Genomic DNA, 18,172 nt, shown 5'->3' with positions numbered 1-18,172 from the left:
ACTATGACACTCATTTGAACACTGGCACTCAAATCTGGTGAACTTCAAGTAGATGCCACTGAAGGGCAAGGATGGAGAAATACACCAAGACCAAGTGCAAGCTTTGACAAAGTAGCCATGAAGGGACTGGGAACCACAGCATAGGGTCCTAGCAGAATAGCTGTGTTTTTACAATGAAATGTTACTGATGGGATCCTGCCTGAGGGAGGCAACCACTGTCTGGTTAGTTATTCCAAAGTCTGATTTACAGACTATTTAAATCCATGGAGTAGACTCAAGTTAATAATGAATGGCATATTGCCAGGGTGTGCTGGTGGCCAAATGTTGGCCTTTTGTGATGAGCACCTTCAGTTTTATAAACAGAAAGATACTATTCAGCAAGCAGTTGTTGTGTTTAAGTTTTTTCTTTTACATGCCCATGGCAATCACATTGGTAAATTATCTTTATCAAAGCAAACCTTTTTGCCCTTGGACAATTCAAAAGTGAACTTCAGCCCAGACTCTACAATTATCCTGAATTACAAATCACTCCATGTTGGTGTCATTCTATTAAGAAAAGGTCATGGGGGCTGGGGTTGTGGCTCAGTGGTAGAGTGCTTGCCTAGAACAGTGAGGCACTGGGTTTGATCCTCAGTACCACACATAAAAATAAATAAATAGAATAAAGGTACTGTGTCCATCTACAACTAAAAAAATTTTTTTAAATTAAAAAAAAAAGAGAGAGAGAGAAGGTCATGATGGCCCTGGAGGAAGGGGTCTGCTGGGTGAGAGCTGATGAGGAGGTGCGGGAGGGAGACAGGCACTTACTTCCACCTTTCCCGCTCTTCTCCATCCGGTACTGGTAGATGTGCAGGGTGAAGAGCATGTGGGAGTTGCGGTGGTCATCTTCATCGCAGTCCTGCTGATTGCTCCGACGGGAAGCAATGGCAGCGTCCAGGAAGAAAGCCGCCTTCTCTGCAGTGGGGGCCCGCAGCTCACTCTGGTTCTGCAGCTAGAAGACACAAAGCCAAGAGCTGGGGCTGCAAGCCGATGGAGGGCTTGCCTGTCACTCATGCCTGGGTGTTAACTGCTCCATTCAGTTGCTGTCCACTGTGCCTAGTAAAGCCATATGCCTCTCGAAGGTCAAAAGTCGTTCTGGAACTAGGCCCGGTATTCATGTGCAATTCTCAGTTTAATTAATTTATTTCTGCAAATTAATATTGAGCACACTTAGTGGATGCAACTTGTTTTTACCTATTTTACACCCTAAGTAGTATCTGTAACTCGCAGGTGTGAAAAGCAAAGGCTGTATCTGAGTGACCAATGGGAGCAGATGACCCATCCTTATCATTGCAGAGGACAGCAAACCAATAACACAGGGCTATCCATTTACCTAAGAAAACAGGAGGGATGTGACTGTATGTTGATCTCAGAGATTAGATTGTTTGGAGACAGAGAGTTTGCAAAATGTGATTTTAGGTCTGACAAGCACTGGTGTCCCAAGGAAGTATAAAACTTAGTTAGCTTTCACTTGATGCCTATTTTTTTTCAGTTATTTAATGAAAGCTAATTTTAGGCCACACTTTCCAGTGTAGTTATGAATAAGAAGTACTTATCAAAGGCTCGCTGAAACACCCAAGATACTTGAAGGTCTCATCTGTATTCAAGAGCTATCTAATTTCACCTTTAGTTACTGAACTCATGTTTGTGGCATAATCAGTAATCGATTAGAGAAAGCATAGTGTGCAACGTGTCTAAATCCTATGAGAACTCATGGCAATTATAGTAAGCCTGAATCAGAACAATCCTATTATCAGATTTTGATCAGCATTCCTCTTTTTTTGTGGGAGAAAAAGAAACTCCTATTTCTGATTTGTTCAAAGAACTAATTTGCAGTATGTCTTAAGGTTAGAAGAAATATTGACAATGTTCTACTCTGAGTCTATACCTATAGTTTTGAAGTGTGAAAGCCAATATTTGGAACTTAAGATCAGCAAAATCCTTGAACTTCAAAGAGAGTTTGTATTCTGTTTGTGGTTTTGTACTTGTCATAGAAAAGTAAACGGAAGTATTAAAAACATGTTTTCCACAAGGGGAATGTATTTAAAATAAGGAGGATGTTGGCCTCTTCATCTTGTTTGCCTTCAGTTAATCAGATCTTTCATTTAAGTGACCTTCATCAATGGACTCATAAAAGTGAACAGAGCCAGATGGGGTGGCACACACCTATTATCTCAGCTACTCAGGAAGACAAGGCAGGAGGATGGCAAGGTTGAGGCCAGCCTGAGCAACTTAGTGAGACCCTGTCTCAAAGTAAAAGAGAAAAATGCTGGGGATGTAACTTTGTGGTAGAGCACCCCTGGGTTTCATCCCCTGTACTGCAACAAAACAAAACAAAACAAAAAAACCATGGATGGCAATCAAGACACATTTTTGTGACTTATATGTGGACCAGCAAGCACCTGAGCATGTTTTATGCTTCAGAATAGTTGTTCTCAAAGTGTGGTGTCTGGACAGGCAGCATCAACATCACATATAAATTTGTTAGAAATGTGCTTTCAGGTAGTTCTACCTCAGACCTACAGAGTCAGTAACTCTGGGGTGGAGCTGAGCATCTGTGTTTCAAAAAGTCCTCCAGGTGACTGATGTAGGCTTGAGAGGATTCAAAAAGGAAATGGAAGATCTAGGATATTTTAAGCAGAGATTGAGCATGGACAAGTTTGGGTATAAGGGTGTAACAGAGGCACAGGCACCTTCACCTGTGCAAACAGTCCCAGATGGGATGAATCAGGTACTTATTAAAAGGAACACCTTAGCTAATTAAAAAAAAAATAGTGGGAGAGAGAGAGGAAAAAAAAGAAAGAAAGAGAGAGACATCTGGTAAACCTTGAAAACAAAGCCTACTGCAGGAGGCCAAAGTGATTGTTCTGGATATGAACCAGGGAGCTCCTGAGTCATTCCTACATCTATTGTCAAAGAGCAAGGAGAGAGATCCTTATAACAAGGCGTGACATCCTGAAAAGGCGAACTGGATCTTCTCTTGGCTTCCTTCATTCCAGCAATTATATCATGGTTCTAATTAGAAAGTGGTTATTAGTTTTTCCTACAGCACTGCTAATCCGGCTGTAAACCAGTGCCAGAAACACAGTTTATAGGGCCATAAACAGCCCCAGTAATGGCTGCAGCTATTTGTGCAGAGCAGTAAATATTTCGGTTTGTTGTTAAACAAAAGAAAGATTGTACTTTTCTTTTTTGGAAAGGAACGTAAAGAAAGTGAATTCAATTTTCCCTCAAATGCTACGACAATTGTGGTTCCTGCTCATTGTCAATTAGATTCAAGGTACAAATATTTAGGTTGGGTAAGCAGATGGCCCCACAGCTGCAGGCCATAAAGTTCCAGTCCACTTTAAAGTAAACACTTGTAAGCTTCCCAGTTTACATGGTGAGTGATTCACGGCTCAACTGCCCCAGCCTCCGAGGTAGGGATGAGCCACCTCAGAGCAAGCCAAACTTCCAGAAGCAATCACCTGTGTGCCACAGATGGGGTCTTCGCAGAGGTACACGCCCGGGGACTGGCCATCCTGCAGGCTGCCAGTGGCCACCTCAGATAGAAGGTCCCGCAGGTTCTCTTCTTTCCCCCACACCTCTACGGCTGAGATCCGAACAGAGAAACGGGCTCCCGTCTTTTCTTTCCGTTCATTGATGAGCTTAAAGAGCCAAGAGATGGCACAGGGAATGATGCCAAGGTTCTGCATGGAATCATCCTTCCCGATCATGGTATAGGATTTTCCTGTGGGAGCAAGGAAAGGGAGAAGAGCAGGCTGATTGTTGGCATCATGCTACAGTGTCTCAAAACAGATGCTAAGGATATAGAAGGCAGGCATGGGGGAGTGAGTGGAAGGGAAGGAAGGGAATTAGAAGGTAAGAAAAATAGTGTGCATTTGATGACAAATTAAAAAAAGGCAGTTCCTAGTACTAGCAATGAAATGGCTATAATACAGAATGTGAGAGCCCAAACAAATGACAAGATGAAATCACAGTGCACCTTGAAGAGGATCACGCTTATCACAGGCTATCCAGTTTCTGCATTGTTTTACATATAGTGGGAAGGCAGGGACTTTTCATCACTATTATGGTTCACTTTACATCTACCCCACAGATCAAATCCACGTATACTTTACATCCTTTCTCAAGTTAACTGCTGTGTATATTTTTACAGCATGAGCAAATTCCATTAAAACCTGGAGTCCTGCTTTGATCCAAGATCAAATGAGAGGAAGGTCCAGGGAAGACAGAAGTGGAGAGATGCGATAGGCTTTCTGTCCTGGCCAAGAACTGAGTTTCAAGACTTCTGCAATGTCTCTGATGCAATCTCTGCCTAGGGACACTTTTTTGGGACTCCCCAAATTACTAACTTATCAGGCATGTAATGCAAGGTCTAGTGAGCAGATAGAGGGCCATGGGTTAGTATTAAGAAGGGACAGTGAAGGATTCAGTGAAAACCCTTGGGGGTGTGTCTCACTGCATCCTTTCCCAAATGTTTCAGCACAAGAGGATTCCTGATAGTGTCTGGTTGCTGGGAAACAAGGATGGCTTTGTCTGATGTTCCCAGACAGATCCTAACATGACACTTGACTTTGCTTAGAGGTTGTTAATCTGGCTGTTCCATTGGTTCCATCTACCAACACAAATCATCTTGGCAGGGGAGCAGGGGGTCCATCTGCTTCCCAAGGAGCCTCTGCTCAGGAAATGTACATTTTCGTGCTTGCTTTCTTAGCTTGACCCTGACCTGGACCACTGCTATTCCCTTGTTTCTTTCCTGAGCTTGACAGCTGCCCTACAGGAATGGGTGTCCACTTACAAGTACCTACATTTCAAAGGCAGAAGTAATTGTTCTCTCAGCACCTTAGAGAAATTTGACCCTTCCTTTCATCTGGGACTATGGGACTAATATAGAAGCATAGAATGAGGGACCCAATGAGCAGCATAAAGTAAAAGCTCTCACTAACCCAACTTGGCGTGGCCAAAACAGAACACGCAGCCATCCGCCCCGTTGACCACAGACTGGATCACCTCTGCCACGGTTCCAGCACACACTTCAGCCTGTCAGACATGAGAGGAGATATGAGCCATTAATGAACCATACAGTAGAGGCACCATTAACAACGTAAAAGTGAGCCCACCTTCCTGGGGCGTAAGGTCCCAGCTCTGCCTGGGGTTCCCCCAGATGGATTAGCCTCTGCCATGGAGCTTGAGAGGGTCTCAGAACTCTTGGGTACCCTCTGTCTCTTGTAAGCCTGAGCATTATGTGAGCTAATTGCAAGCCTGCCTGCTGCTCCTTGGTGGTGCACTTCAGCAGTATCCCAGGACCAGGTAGGTGCAGGTGGCTGTGGGAGTATGTTTCCATGTACCTTGTTCCCTTCATTCGTCTACCATTCTGACCTCTGGGAAAAGGCATTTTAACTCTCCATTGGCCCTTGGAAAATTAGAACCTTCCTTCACAGACAGCACACACACTTATGAAATGGGCTAGGTTATTAGAAGGAAAAAGATGACATACTATTTCAGGACAAAGAACTTGAGAAAATTTATAGTTCGAATACAATCAAGAGGTTTCTGATATAGGTCTGCCCTCTCTCCTGATCTCTTTCCTCTTTTTCAATCCACATTCTCCCCTTTTCAAAACCAGTCTTGTCTTTCTTTCTCTTCGCATGTATTCATTGTGTACAACATCAATTGCCACTTGTCAGTAAGTTAGACGGGTGTTCTTTAGCCTATGCCTGCCTCATCTCCGATTTGATTATTAAATCTTTAGGCAGGAACTTGATACTTGATGACTTTATATTTTCCCATTAACACTCAATAATACAGCACTCTCCGAATGATAGGAATTCAGTAAAGTTTCTGGACCAACTTGGGGATCTGGGAAATCTCTTTCTGGTTAGCATCTAAAGTTTCTGCAGCAGCAGGAGGACAAAATCATTCTCTGTGTCCCTTATTTCTATCTTGGGACTGGAGTCGGAGCTCATGGAAGCATTGAGAGTCAAGCAAACACTGGGGCTCTGAGGTCATCAGGGCAATGTACCTCCCAGTAGGAACCTGAAAACCAGCAATCTCAGCTATGAATGTCGTTATTCAGCTCCAGGTTTCAGCAACACAATGAACCTAAGTATTTGGAAATCAATTTTCTCTCCCAAACTGAAATTGAAAAACCACACTCCCAACAATTGTCAATTGTTCTGGGGTGGTCGCCTCGGCAATTCTGCCTGGGGTTCCCCCTGGGCTGAGGGGGCAGTGTGACAGGGCTGCCGAGGGGACCACAGGATGGTTCACAACCCCCAGGACTGAAGCAATGAGAGCCTGGCAGTAGACCCTGAGACAGAGGCAACAGAACGTTGATGGAATTTGCCAGAGGCGCCTCTGTAGAGCAGGGGGACATTACTGCCCAGTGGCCATTGGCATTTTGGACATGAAGCAAGGTGGGGGCTGGGAGCTGTACATAAAATAAGCTATTAGATTCTTAAGTCACTGGGGAGAATGCTGATTGTGTGTGGACCAAATTGTCATATGCACAGAGGCCAGGGGACAAAAAAGATACAAGAATAGCCTAATAAGACACAGAATGTGGTAGGCAGACTCTTACAGAGTTCCCTCCTGGCTGTCCATCCAGACTGGTCAATAATTTGTTCACCTTATTATTATTAAGAGCTGACAGTGGCCCCTGGAAGCCCTTTGCTGCCTTTCTTCATGGACCCAGAGATACAGGCAGTCCTCCCAAGCATATATCTCTTGAGCAGGGCCTGGTCGGCCAGAGCCTCCAATTCATCCACTAGTGTGAAACCTCCCTACCACCCTTCCCTAAACTATACCCAGCAGAATGGGTCCCAACAGAGTGCAGCTAGTGACTGCCAAGGCCATTTAAGGGTAATAAGGATTGTTATCAAAGGCAAGGAGGAGCAGGCAATGCTATAGTCACTGCTTCACTTCAGGAGCTGATACCCTTTGAAACTGGGAGAAAGCAATCAATAGTTTATAATGGTCTGGGGTCACCAGGGTTGTTGCTGCTTCCCAGGCAAGAAGCTGAGCAAGATCTGCTCTGCACATTTGCCTGTTTTGAGTTTTGGAGTGCTCACTTTGAGGGGCTGAGCTGGCCATGACCAAGCAGCATACTAACATTAACAATGATGATATAATAGTAAAAATAGCTATCATTAATTGAACACTTGTTATGTTCCTAGCTCTGTGTATCAACTCCATGAATCACAATAGCCTGATGATCTCATCTGATGATCACATTTTATCTGTGTCCTCATTTGACAAATGAGTGCATTGAGGCCTTGAGAGACATAGTGTCTTGTCCAAGGACATGCTACTAGAAAATGGTGGATAAAATGGGTGGACAAGACACACCATACTGAGCAGAGTACGGAAAGGTTAATGGGGAGAATCCAGGAAGGATGGCTGCTCAGGAGAGGGGCCATCAAAAAGTGACCTACTCTCTGGATCTCAGTTTCTGTGTCTATAATGTGAAAACAGTTAAAGCCTCCATTTCCTACCCCACAGAGTTCAAGGGAGAGTCAGTGACATTACATATACATTAGTATATGAGACTTCTTGAAAACTACAAATTTATATAGAAATGTAATAATATTAAACATTTGAACAAATTGAAATACTCTTAAAGTGAATGAACTGCATTATTGAGCATATTGAGTTTGGAAAACAAGTGCAAAATGTGTTAAACTAAAACTAGTGATAAAAATTACTCCTTTTTTTCTGGAATAAATTTAAAATCATTAATAGTCCATGCATAATTTAGGGTTTCCTTTGGAATTTTACAACTTACCAAGATCTGTTTCTGAAAAGTTTTAGCTATTATTAATTAAATTATTTGTAGATCATTTATTAGATCCAATGTCAGGTTCAAATTACCACTGGATGGTACAACACAGAACTTAAACAGAGAAACCATAGAACTCATTCATAAAGTACTTTGTCTTCTTATGGTAACATTCTTTGGGAAAACCACATGCTCAGCTTCTTTATATATATATATTTATTTATTTATTAGTTGTATTTGGACACAATACCTTTATTTAATTTATTTTTTTTATGTGGTGCTGAGGATTGAACCCAGGGCCTTGCACGTGCTAGGCTAGCACTCTACCACTGAACCACAATCCCAGTCCCATGCTCAGTTTCTTAATGGATAAAGCCCATAATGTGCCCTGTGTGCTTATGGTGTAATACAGGAACATGTGTGAACATCATTACTTCCTATACTCAGATTATAGAGGAAATTAACAGGCTGCAATTGTAACTACTGATGTTGTTCTCCAGTTCAGCAGTAGGCTATTACCATACTATGCAGAGTTGTGTAAATCTTGGAAAGTACTAAATATTTATCAGAAAGATACACATGTCTTGATGCCACAGTGTCGGCAAGTAGGCCACCATACACTTAATAACCTGGTTGATGTATGTATGTATGTATGCATGTACGTGTATGTATACTTATTTTTGGCACTGGGGATTGAACCCAGGGCCTTGTACGTGCTATATATATAGTCCCCAGCTAAGCTTATCCCAGTCCTGAGTTATTTATTGATTTCTGCAAATAATTAGTCCCATACTCATGCTACTTTCTCAATCCCCAGTCCCTCAAAGTGGCACTCTTGGGTGCAACTTAGAAGTCCACATTCATCAGGAGATAATCCCAGTAAGAACAGATGTGGACTAGAAGCTTCATTTGCACCATCTGACAGGGTCTGCAATTCCTTGGTTGCCTATGGTCCAAAAATCTTAGCTTTATGACCCCCTCCCCCAACCACCAAATAATGTGATTGCAAAAAATGGCCCCAGTTCTCCATCTCAACCTGTGTGCATGCTTCTTGAAATGTGACTTTGCAGCTCATCCAGTAAAGAGAAGTCTCATCCCCATCCCACTAATTTGGACCAATAGGAGGCTACAGAAATGATGTTGCATCAATTGTGGACACAGGCCTTAAAGAGGCCTGCATAGTTGAGACCTGGACACTGCCATGAGAACAAGTCCAAGCTAGCCTGCTGGACAATGAGAGACAACATGGAAGAGAGACCTGTTAACCCTGCCAGGGCTACGGTAGACCAGCTGAATGCCAGCCAACCCCAAACATGTGATAGCATCCAGCCAAGATCCTCAGAGCTGCCTATCCAACCCACAGCTTATCACAAGAGAGTCAAACTAGCTGCGGAATTGCCCAAATGGTCCTGAACAACATAATAAATGTTTATTGTTTTAGCACTGAATAGTGGGTTGAAATGCATCATCAGTGAATTGACATAGCCGCTATCTCTGAGCCTCTTTCATTACCCACTACTCCACGGATCCAGGTGGCAGGATGCATGTTAGCCTCAGTTTCCCTGTCTAGCATTCTAGTTCCTTATTAGGACTACAGACCTGCCTTCAATATCAATGGATATTTTGATATTGTAGGGTCCTAGGACACTACCTGATTTTAACCCAGCTCCCTTGAACAATTTCTCCCTTCTTACATGCCCATACCTAGAAGCCCAGGCAGAAGTAGAGTCCTACTGGACCAGTTACCAGCTCCTTGGGGTGTTTGTTCCTATAACTTCTAATTCCTGCTGTTATCTTCTTGCATCTGTATGTCAAACATTGATACACAATAACTCAGAAGGAATGAACTCTTCAAAGGAGCTCAGAAGGATTTCTAGAAATCACTAAGTGGGTGGAGGAAATGGTCTATCAAGTATTCTGGATGACACCCCCTCAGCTTACAGGTTCTGGTAAATAAGTGTCCATCCCCAGGGGGGGTTATACTCACTTGTGAAGCATCTTGTGGAAAAACTGCATCAAAGGCAAACATCTTAGGAGGGACCTGGTTGCTTCTCTTTTGGAAGGCATTTTGACCTCCACAAGTCAAGGGATCATACAAAGTGATCTGCTTCTTCCGAGGGTCCACCTTTAAGAAAGAGCTGGATTCTGAGGTATCACGAGCCAACGTAGAACAAATACGAAGCATGACTTTCACCTATTAAGAAATGAAGATGGGAAGCAACATGAATTAAGAGAGCTGGATCCTTATATACCCATGTGATATAAATATTCATGACAGCATTGAACTTTTTCATGATACATTATGATGAACTGCACAATGAATTGGCAACTTAATCCTCACTGGGTCATGGGAAAGCTGATTTATTTATAATTACCAGGTAGAATATTTTGATATGTCCATTACATTAATACAGAGATGGCATATCCTGTTCTTTGTCTTCCTATTAATATAAATTAAAAATTAACTGTGCCCTAGTGGCCCAATTACATAGATGAAAAGGTAATCTGGACTGTCAAGCTATAGGGGCTGGTGTAGTTCCCTTGAAGCTCACAGATCAATAAACCATGCACATAAAAGTTAGCTCTATAATTTACTCCCCAGCTTGGCTCATCAGGACTCTGGGAGACAAAAATCCACAGTTATTAGTGTCATCATTAAAGGCCTGGGAAATGGCCTGTTTTTAAATGGCCAGCATTTGAAATGTGTTCCAAGGGGGCAACAGTGATAAAAGATTGGTTTGCAACATGTTATTTGGGAATCCCATTAAGTGAGTACAGAGAAGTTGTCATTTCAGGGAATGAAAGCACATCTCTGTAGGAAACAGGAAGTGGTGCCCTTTAACCCATGTTCCAAGTCATTGAACATGAGCATCTCTAGTGCTCCTGACCAACCCAGCCCCATCTCATGGCTGAGTGTGGTGCTCATGGAAATGCAGAAATGAAGCTGAAGTCACAAGCAGATCTGGAAGCGACATGCCTGGGAAATGGAATTTGCTCCCTTAACAGCTGTTTGTTACTGAGTTGCTATTTCAGTCCATTTTCTTTGAGTAACTACTATGTGCCAGGCACTGTGCCACTCATGAGGGATGCAAAGACATGTAATGCCTAGAGTAACAGATGTAGACAGATGATCTCAGTATTATAATTTGGAACATTGTGAAGGTATGAACAAGGATTGTTTCTAAACTCTTTCCTTCATATATAATCAGTTTCCAGGTGTGATGAATTCTCCATCATACAATTTTTGGGGAGGGGGGTTATATATTTTTAAATAAAATACCTAAAACATATAGAAATGTTCAGAGAATAATAAATATTGTGCACATGGAGTGAGGTCCATCTCAGCTCGTCTAGTGAAGCATGGGGACTAATTTGCAGTGTACAAGGCTGAAACATAAAGAATTCCAAGAGCACTGGGCCATCACAGGTTTAGCACTATGCCCCAGCTAAATTTGTCTTTATAAATTAATTGTTGTCTTTCAGTGTGGCTCTGGAGGTCAGGTGTTACAGTGGAAGAAGCCCAAATTTGGGAAAATGCTGACCTCTTAGGGTTCACATTTAGTTTCTGCAAGATTGTAGAAGAATACCTGCCATTTTCTGAGGGTCAATTGTGTGCCAGGACTGTGCTATTATCAACATTATCTCATTGAATCCTCCCTATAATCCAGTGCATAGATCCAGACTTGTCAGGATTTTACAGAGTAGAAAACAGATGTTACATGGGTTGCCCCAGATCACTGAACATGGTGGGTGATAGGTGGGGCTCTGATCCATCTCCAAAGCCCATACTTCTTCCATCATGTCAACTTCTCAAAGCTTCAGTTTTCTCAACTATATGACAGGAATAACAATGCCTGTTTTGTGGGACAGGTGTGAGAATTCAATGGATTGACAGGAGGTGCTGAACATAGTCATAGTTCTGAGCACATGGGAGTTGAACTCTTGTTCCTCCTTCCTCCACCTTCACTTGCCTCCCTCTGGATCATGACATCTTATGGTTTCCCAATAATGGTATTCATGATAATATCTGAAAACAAACTCCTCGCCCTGGATGTTGGGTACCATGAGTCACACGCAGGACACCATGGAGGATCACTGCAGCCAGGACTCATTATTAGGCACCGAGACTGATATGGCTATTCCTAGGAAAGCACCCTTGAATCCCACCACCATTGCATATTGGATAATAACCACAGCATTTATCTGAATTCTATTCTGGTAATTTCCTTATTTTCCAGAAGTCATTATAGTCTGATTTCAGTTCCTTTCTGTAGATTTGCCGCAGTTACACAGCAGGTGTGCTATGAGCATCTTTTCTCACTGCAACTTTTGGTAGGTAACTGGGGCCTCTGTAGGCAACTCCTCTTGCCCAGCTCTGAACAGCAGAGGTCATGGATGTTTCGAAACCAGGCAGAACTGATGGAGCCACATGGCCCACTGCTTTTCTATTTCACAATTTTGCATGCCATTTCTAGGTAACCAGAGGTGCTGAATGTAAAATACGAGCAAAGCCAGGCAGGAGCCCAGGAGGAGAAGCAGGAGAGAAGGGGCTGAATTAGTGAGCCATTTGTCCAAGAGGAGCGCTCCTGCATCTTAATGAAGCTCCAAGCCTGTGGTTCATTTTCTACAGATGGGCAGAAGGTCTCAGCCTCCGGTCTGGCCAGAGATACACAGTTCTTTAAAACTCCACTGAACTTGGGGCTGGGAGACGTGCCCTACTCTATTATTTTCTTTGCAATTCATTTAAATAAATGGAGATTTTTTTTTTCCTCTCTTAAATGAAGAAAATTGGGTTTTTCTGCTTCACCTCTTTTGTATCATTATTTCTTTAGTCCAGCACTCTACTTCCTGCTTAATCCTCTGTAATTAAAGTGCTTAGGAGATACCACTTAGGATCAAGAATGGCCCTCGGATTTCTTGCCAGGAGTCCTTGCTTTTGTTACAAACATTATTAAGTTTTTGGCAACATCAATTTTAACCCAGCCCCTCCCACTGTTCTACATAGAAGGTTCAGGCAGCTATTCACAGGCACAGCCAGTCCCCCAGCTTTCAGGGTCAAGGGGACAGTCACTATGTCACTCCCAAGAGGCATACCTGAAGGAATGGGACACAGAAAGCTAAAGGAACAGTCCAAGTGGAAGCAAGTAGGGCCTGACACCTTGATTCAAGTGAGAAGAGACTGGCGCTTTCTGCACCCAAGTCCCCACCCGTTGAGACCCCATGTTGCCTCACTTGTCTAATTATTCAGTGTCTGGTACGACACAGCTGTTGCTTTGGGCCACAGTTGTTTTTATGCCTTGCTCATTAATCACTTCAGCACCTCCTCCTGGACGGCATCATGAGATCCAAAGAGAAAGGAATCATGAGACGCTCGTTGAGAGAGGCAGAGCCTGGCTCCTGAGCTGCACAAATACTCCATCAACACAGAGGCGATCGCTGGCTGCCACCCAGCCTTAGTGAAGGCTAATGAGAAGTGGGGCCCATAGTCACTCACAGCACCTGCCTCACATGATCATAACAGACACATTCCTGTTTGTCCCTTGTTTCAGAGCGCAGACCCATGGTACACACCTAGTGAAGCTCTTCTGGCCTGTTTCTCTACCCAGATGCTGTCGAGCAGGAGACTTTTATTCAACTTTAACATTCGGGAGAGTTTGGGGCAACTTACTATTAGTAGGATCTCTCATCAATCAGAAAAAAAAACTATGCATGATGATGTGGGAGAAAGAGAGAATCTGCCAATCATTCTCATGCCTGTGCTTTGTTTAAACTCCTGTGTGGATGCCTAGAATGAAGGTCCTCTCCATAAATTCATAATATATAGTTTTTTTTCCCCTCTACGAGGTTATAGGTTAGAAAGTTAAATTAACTACTAAAATCTTTCAGTACCTTTACTTTATACTGGTTTTGGAGAATCATCTCAGTAGAAACCAGTCAAAGTGCAGATGGATCAACCTAACTAGAAATACCATTTCATGTCATTTTTTGTCTGAATCCCAGCAGTATTCAAATTTTTTTTGGAGGGGGTGGTATTGGGGATTGAATCCAGGAATGCTTTTGCCACTGAGCCACATTGCCAGCTCAGCTCTTTTTATATTTTATTTTGAGACAGGGTCTCACTAAATTGCTTAGGACTTCACTAAGTTGCTGAGGCTGACCTTGATCCTCCTGCCTCAACCTCCTGAATAACTGGGATATAAGGCTGGGGCCATCATGTCCAGCTAGGATTTTCTTTAAGCCTTCCAGATCTATTCTGAAATTCCAAGAACCTGTCTAGAAACTGTTCTCTAAGGTACATCAGAGGCAAATAAGAGAGGTTGGTCAAAACCCACCCACAGGAAGAATGGTGTGTAAAGGGGAACTGTACAGGTTGTCAGGTGAGATTCTAAAACCAAAGATAAGACAGTCAATCTGTAGACCCATTAGCAACTAACTCCAGCCCAGGATTCTGGTTCTCTCCTACTGAGGCAAATGGCAGTGACAGGACACTGGGATTCCTCTTGGGAGGGTAAGCTGCAGGAACCTCATCATGCTTGCTTCACACGGGGGAGAGCCAAGTGTGGGTGAAATGGTTGAGCTGAGGGTGCTCCAACTGCCTAAGGAGAGCTGCGGGTGGAGGAGAAAAGCAGGGGTGCGTCCTTGGGACAGATCAGGAAGCCTCTCCTGGTTTCCACATATTTGGGGATGGGGTTCAACTGTTGAAAGAAAGACTCAGAGGGACAACAAGAGTTCATTGTTTCTAAAAGGTTGAGCTCCCTCCTTACAGGAACAGGGTGTGATGGGCACCGCAGTGAACCAAGTGCTATGGCTAGGATCTAACCCAGATGTCACTACCACTGAGGTGCCGTCTTGTGTCCTCATCCCTAAGATGGGCCTGCTGTGCCACCTCCCTTGAAGGACAGATGTGAAGAACAAAGAGATAAAAATAGATTGTAAAGAATACATATTTAGGGCTGAGCTGGGGCTCAGTGGCACAGCGCTTACCTAGCATGTGCAAGGCACTGGGTTCGAGTCTCAGTACCACATATAAACGAATGAATAAAATAAAGGTCCATAAACATCTAAAAAGTATATTAAAAAAGAATATATATGTAGGGCTGGAGTTGTGGCTCAGTGGTATAGCACTTGCCTCACATGCGAGGGACACTGGCTTGGATTCCTCAGCACCACATAAATAAATAAAATAAAGGTATTATGTCCATCTACAACTAAAAAAAATATTTTTAAAGATTGAAAAGGAATACATATGTAAAGTAGTGCAGTTGCCCTCTCTACCTGGCTCTGCTCCACAGACTCCGGCAATTATGGATCAATATATTAGGAAAAAAACTGAATCTGTACTGAACACATACACACTTCTTTCTTGTCATTACTCCTTAAACAATGCAGTCTAACAACTATTTACACAGTATTTACATGTTTTTAAGCATTAGAAATAATCTAGAGGCAATTTAAAGTATATGGAGGATTGCATAAATTGTATGAAAATACTATGCCATTTTATATAAGGGCCTTAAGCATCTGTGAATTTTGGTATATATGGGGGATCCTAGAACCAACCCCCCATGAATACCAAGGGACAACTGTATTATCCTAGAGAAGCACGGAAGGGAGGAAGGAAAGAAATATTCATTTTTCTCCAACCAATAGATATAACAAACATTCTACATCAAATAACACTGCCAGAAGTCTTCTCCTAAGTTGTATGCATGTACATGGTTTTTTGTTTTGTTTTGCTTTTGTGGTACTGGGGATTGAACCCAGGGGTGGGGTGCTCTATCACAGAGCTGTATCCCCAAACCCTTTTATTTTACTTTTTATATTTTGAGACAGGGCCTCACTAAGTTGCTGTGGCTGGCCTCCACTTCATGATCCTCCTGCCTCAGCCTCCTGAGTTGCTGAGATTATAGTTGCTGCCACCACACCTTGCTACCATAGTTTAATAGTAAAAATTAAAGCATGCCTGGCATGGTGGTGCATGCCTGTAATCCAAATAATTCTGGAGGCTGAAGCAGGAAGATCATAAGTTTGAGGCCAGCCTCAGCAACTTAGTGAGACCCTGTTTCAAAATAAAAAATAAAAAGGAGATACAGTTCAATGGTAAAGCTCCCCTGGGTTAAATCCTAAGTACTCCCCCCCAAATAATAATACAAATAAAAGCAAAATTAAACATACACATACACAAAAACAAGAGAGACAAAAATCAAATTATTTTCCTTATTCCTTTCACCAAAATTAAAGAATATATACTCATTACATTTTTTGTAAAGGTGACTAATTCATGCAAAATTTGATCTGAGTATCTGAACATTAAATGTGGTATTTCTTATATTTTTTCCCTTTCTTTTCTCTCTTATTCAGGCAACATGCTAGATGTGCTGTCTGCTCATGGTACATGAGTCACTTCAGGAAAACTCCCAGCCATTCTAAGTAAGCCAAATGGAGAGATGGGAAACCTAAACAGAGTACATTTCTCATATGTGTACTTCTTAGCACTCTCAATTTTCTGATCTGCCAAGAAATCCAAGAAGTTCAGTTTCTATGCTATGGTATTCTGACAAACAGAAGAGATTTTGATGAAATGCCAGTTTGTTAAAACTCACTGCAAGGGATTAAAAGTACCATTTTCCACAGCCATTATAATGTAAGATTGTATTGGTAACCCAGTGGGAGCACATCAGACCCCACAGATATGATTCTCTCTACCCTTCTTATTTACCCAAAGGGCCGGCTTAACCCAACAAAAGAGGTGGGCAACAATGCTCAAGTAAATTAAAATTGGATTTTATAAAGGGAGAAAATTTAAATGCCTTTCTGGTAAAACTTGTATAAATAATCTGAAATTACTTTTCCTGAAGGAAAATCTTATGATTTCATATGACTGAAAGGTTCCAGAAGTTAGTTTTAGAAGATCACAGGAATCATATTCCAAATAGTACTGACCTTGGAGGTCTCAAATAACTCCAATAGTAGGAAATACAGGGGAGAATCCAGAAGGCTGTATAATCCCTAAATTTAGAGGGAGCTTTAGAATCTGTCTTATAAAGTTGTTCCCACAAACCATAGTTCCCATTAGAATCCAGATACACATCTGCAGAAACCCCAGAGATTCAAAGCACAGTTTTGGTGTTAGTTACAGAACAAAACTAAATCGGATTGGATTTCTTTGTATAAAAACACAACAATAATCGTACATGACATATTCAAAAATCATGGGGCAACTGTTCGCCTGGAGAAAATCCAGAGACATGTGAAGGGTGGGAGGCAAACTCCTGGGTGCTGAGGTGTACCCCAGGCCTGTTTGGGGACAACATCCGCTCTCTGTTGACATGATCAATCAGTCAGCCATCAGCACCACTGCTGTAACTTCTTTACAAGTTTTACAAATCTTAGAATTTACAAAGGACCTTCTCCTATTTAATTTCCATTTGGTTGCACCGTTAGCAGCTCTGTTAAAGAAATATTATGATTACCTTCATCCCTATTTTGAGGCAGAGGAGATGAAGGTTTGAGGTATTCAAGTGATTTGCCCAAAGCTAAGTGCCTGGTGGTGGCTTTGACCTTCTCCTCCCCTCCCTGGTCACAGGAAGAGCTGAAGCAGCCTTGGGGAGACTGGGTAGGGGTTGGGCCTGTCCCTGTGCTGTGGGGCTGTTGGGCAGAAGGCCGGTTTCTCAGAGGTGCCAGTAGGTGAGCTCATGTGGCGCCAGACAGCAAATAATGAGCAGCAATGCCATCAGAGAGGGAAGATTTGCATTATTAAGAGCAGGGCTGGGAAAGGTGACAAGAGGTGGTACAATAAGGCTAAGTGCGAGGGAGCATGTGCAAGACCAGGAAATGGAGCCCGGTAATAAGATGCACTCAATAAAGAAGTGCTTCGGGGAGTAAAGGGGGTTAGGAAATTCCCTAAAGCTCTTCATCAGCGTGCATCTGTCACCAGCCCAGCAAGGACTGTAGTGCTGGAGGGAGGGAGTATGAAACCCAGGAAAAGAGTCTTCCCCTGTGAGGCACCATTAATGGCTGGGCAGCCTTTGGCAGCCAGGTCCCTCATACCAATTAGCAGGCTTGAGGATTAGCCAGGCTGTGAGGACGCAGACAGACACATTTCTGGAGCTGGTCTGTCAGAAAGGACTGGAACTCTGACAGTGGTATATTTAGAAGACACCCTGTCTCTTAGCTTGCTCTATTAGGGAACTTATTTAAATGGATAAGCTGGTGTAAAGATCCATCCAAGGTAAAGCACCTTCAGACCTGAAGTGCAGCCAGATATGGAATTCTGAGGTGCCCTGAAGATGCCCTCCAATGTCAATGACACTCACTTAAAGAGCTTCCTTTCTATGACTTTCATGGAGTCCA

At 42.8% G+C, this 18,172-nt stretch overlaps 1 protein-coding gene across 2 annotated transcripts in view; it reads right to left on the bottom strand.

The window, feature by feature from the left end:
- Kif26b (kinesin family member 26B) overlaps window positions 1–18,172 on the bottom strand; it is a 488,260-nt gene that overhangs the window by 90,008 nt on the left and 380,080 nt on the right. For both annotated transcript variants that reach the window (XM_048809263.1, XM_015483559.2), the window contains 4 exons: window positions 9,807–10,013; window positions 4,989–5,082; window positions 3,507–3,769; window positions 808–991 (listed from right to left, as the gene is read on the bottom strand). In XM_048809263.1, coding sequence (XP_048665220.1) covers window positions 808–991; window positions 3,507–3,769; window positions 4,989–5,082; window positions 9,807–10,013 — 748 coding nt within the window. The remainder of the gene's footprint in view (window positions 1–807; window positions 992–3,506; window positions 3,770–4,988; window positions 5,083–9,806; window positions 10,014–18,172) is intronic.

The sequence above is a fragment of the Marmota marmota genome, unplaced genomic scaffold (assembly GCF_001458135.2).
Source record: "Marmota marmota marmota unplaced genomic scaffold, marMar, whole genome shotgun sequence".
In the NCBI taxonomy this organism is placed as follows: Eukaryota; Metazoa; Chordata; class Mammalia; order Rodentia; family Sciuridae; genus Marmota; species Marmota marmota.
This window is presented reverse-complemented; position numbering and strand designations above follow the sequence as displayed.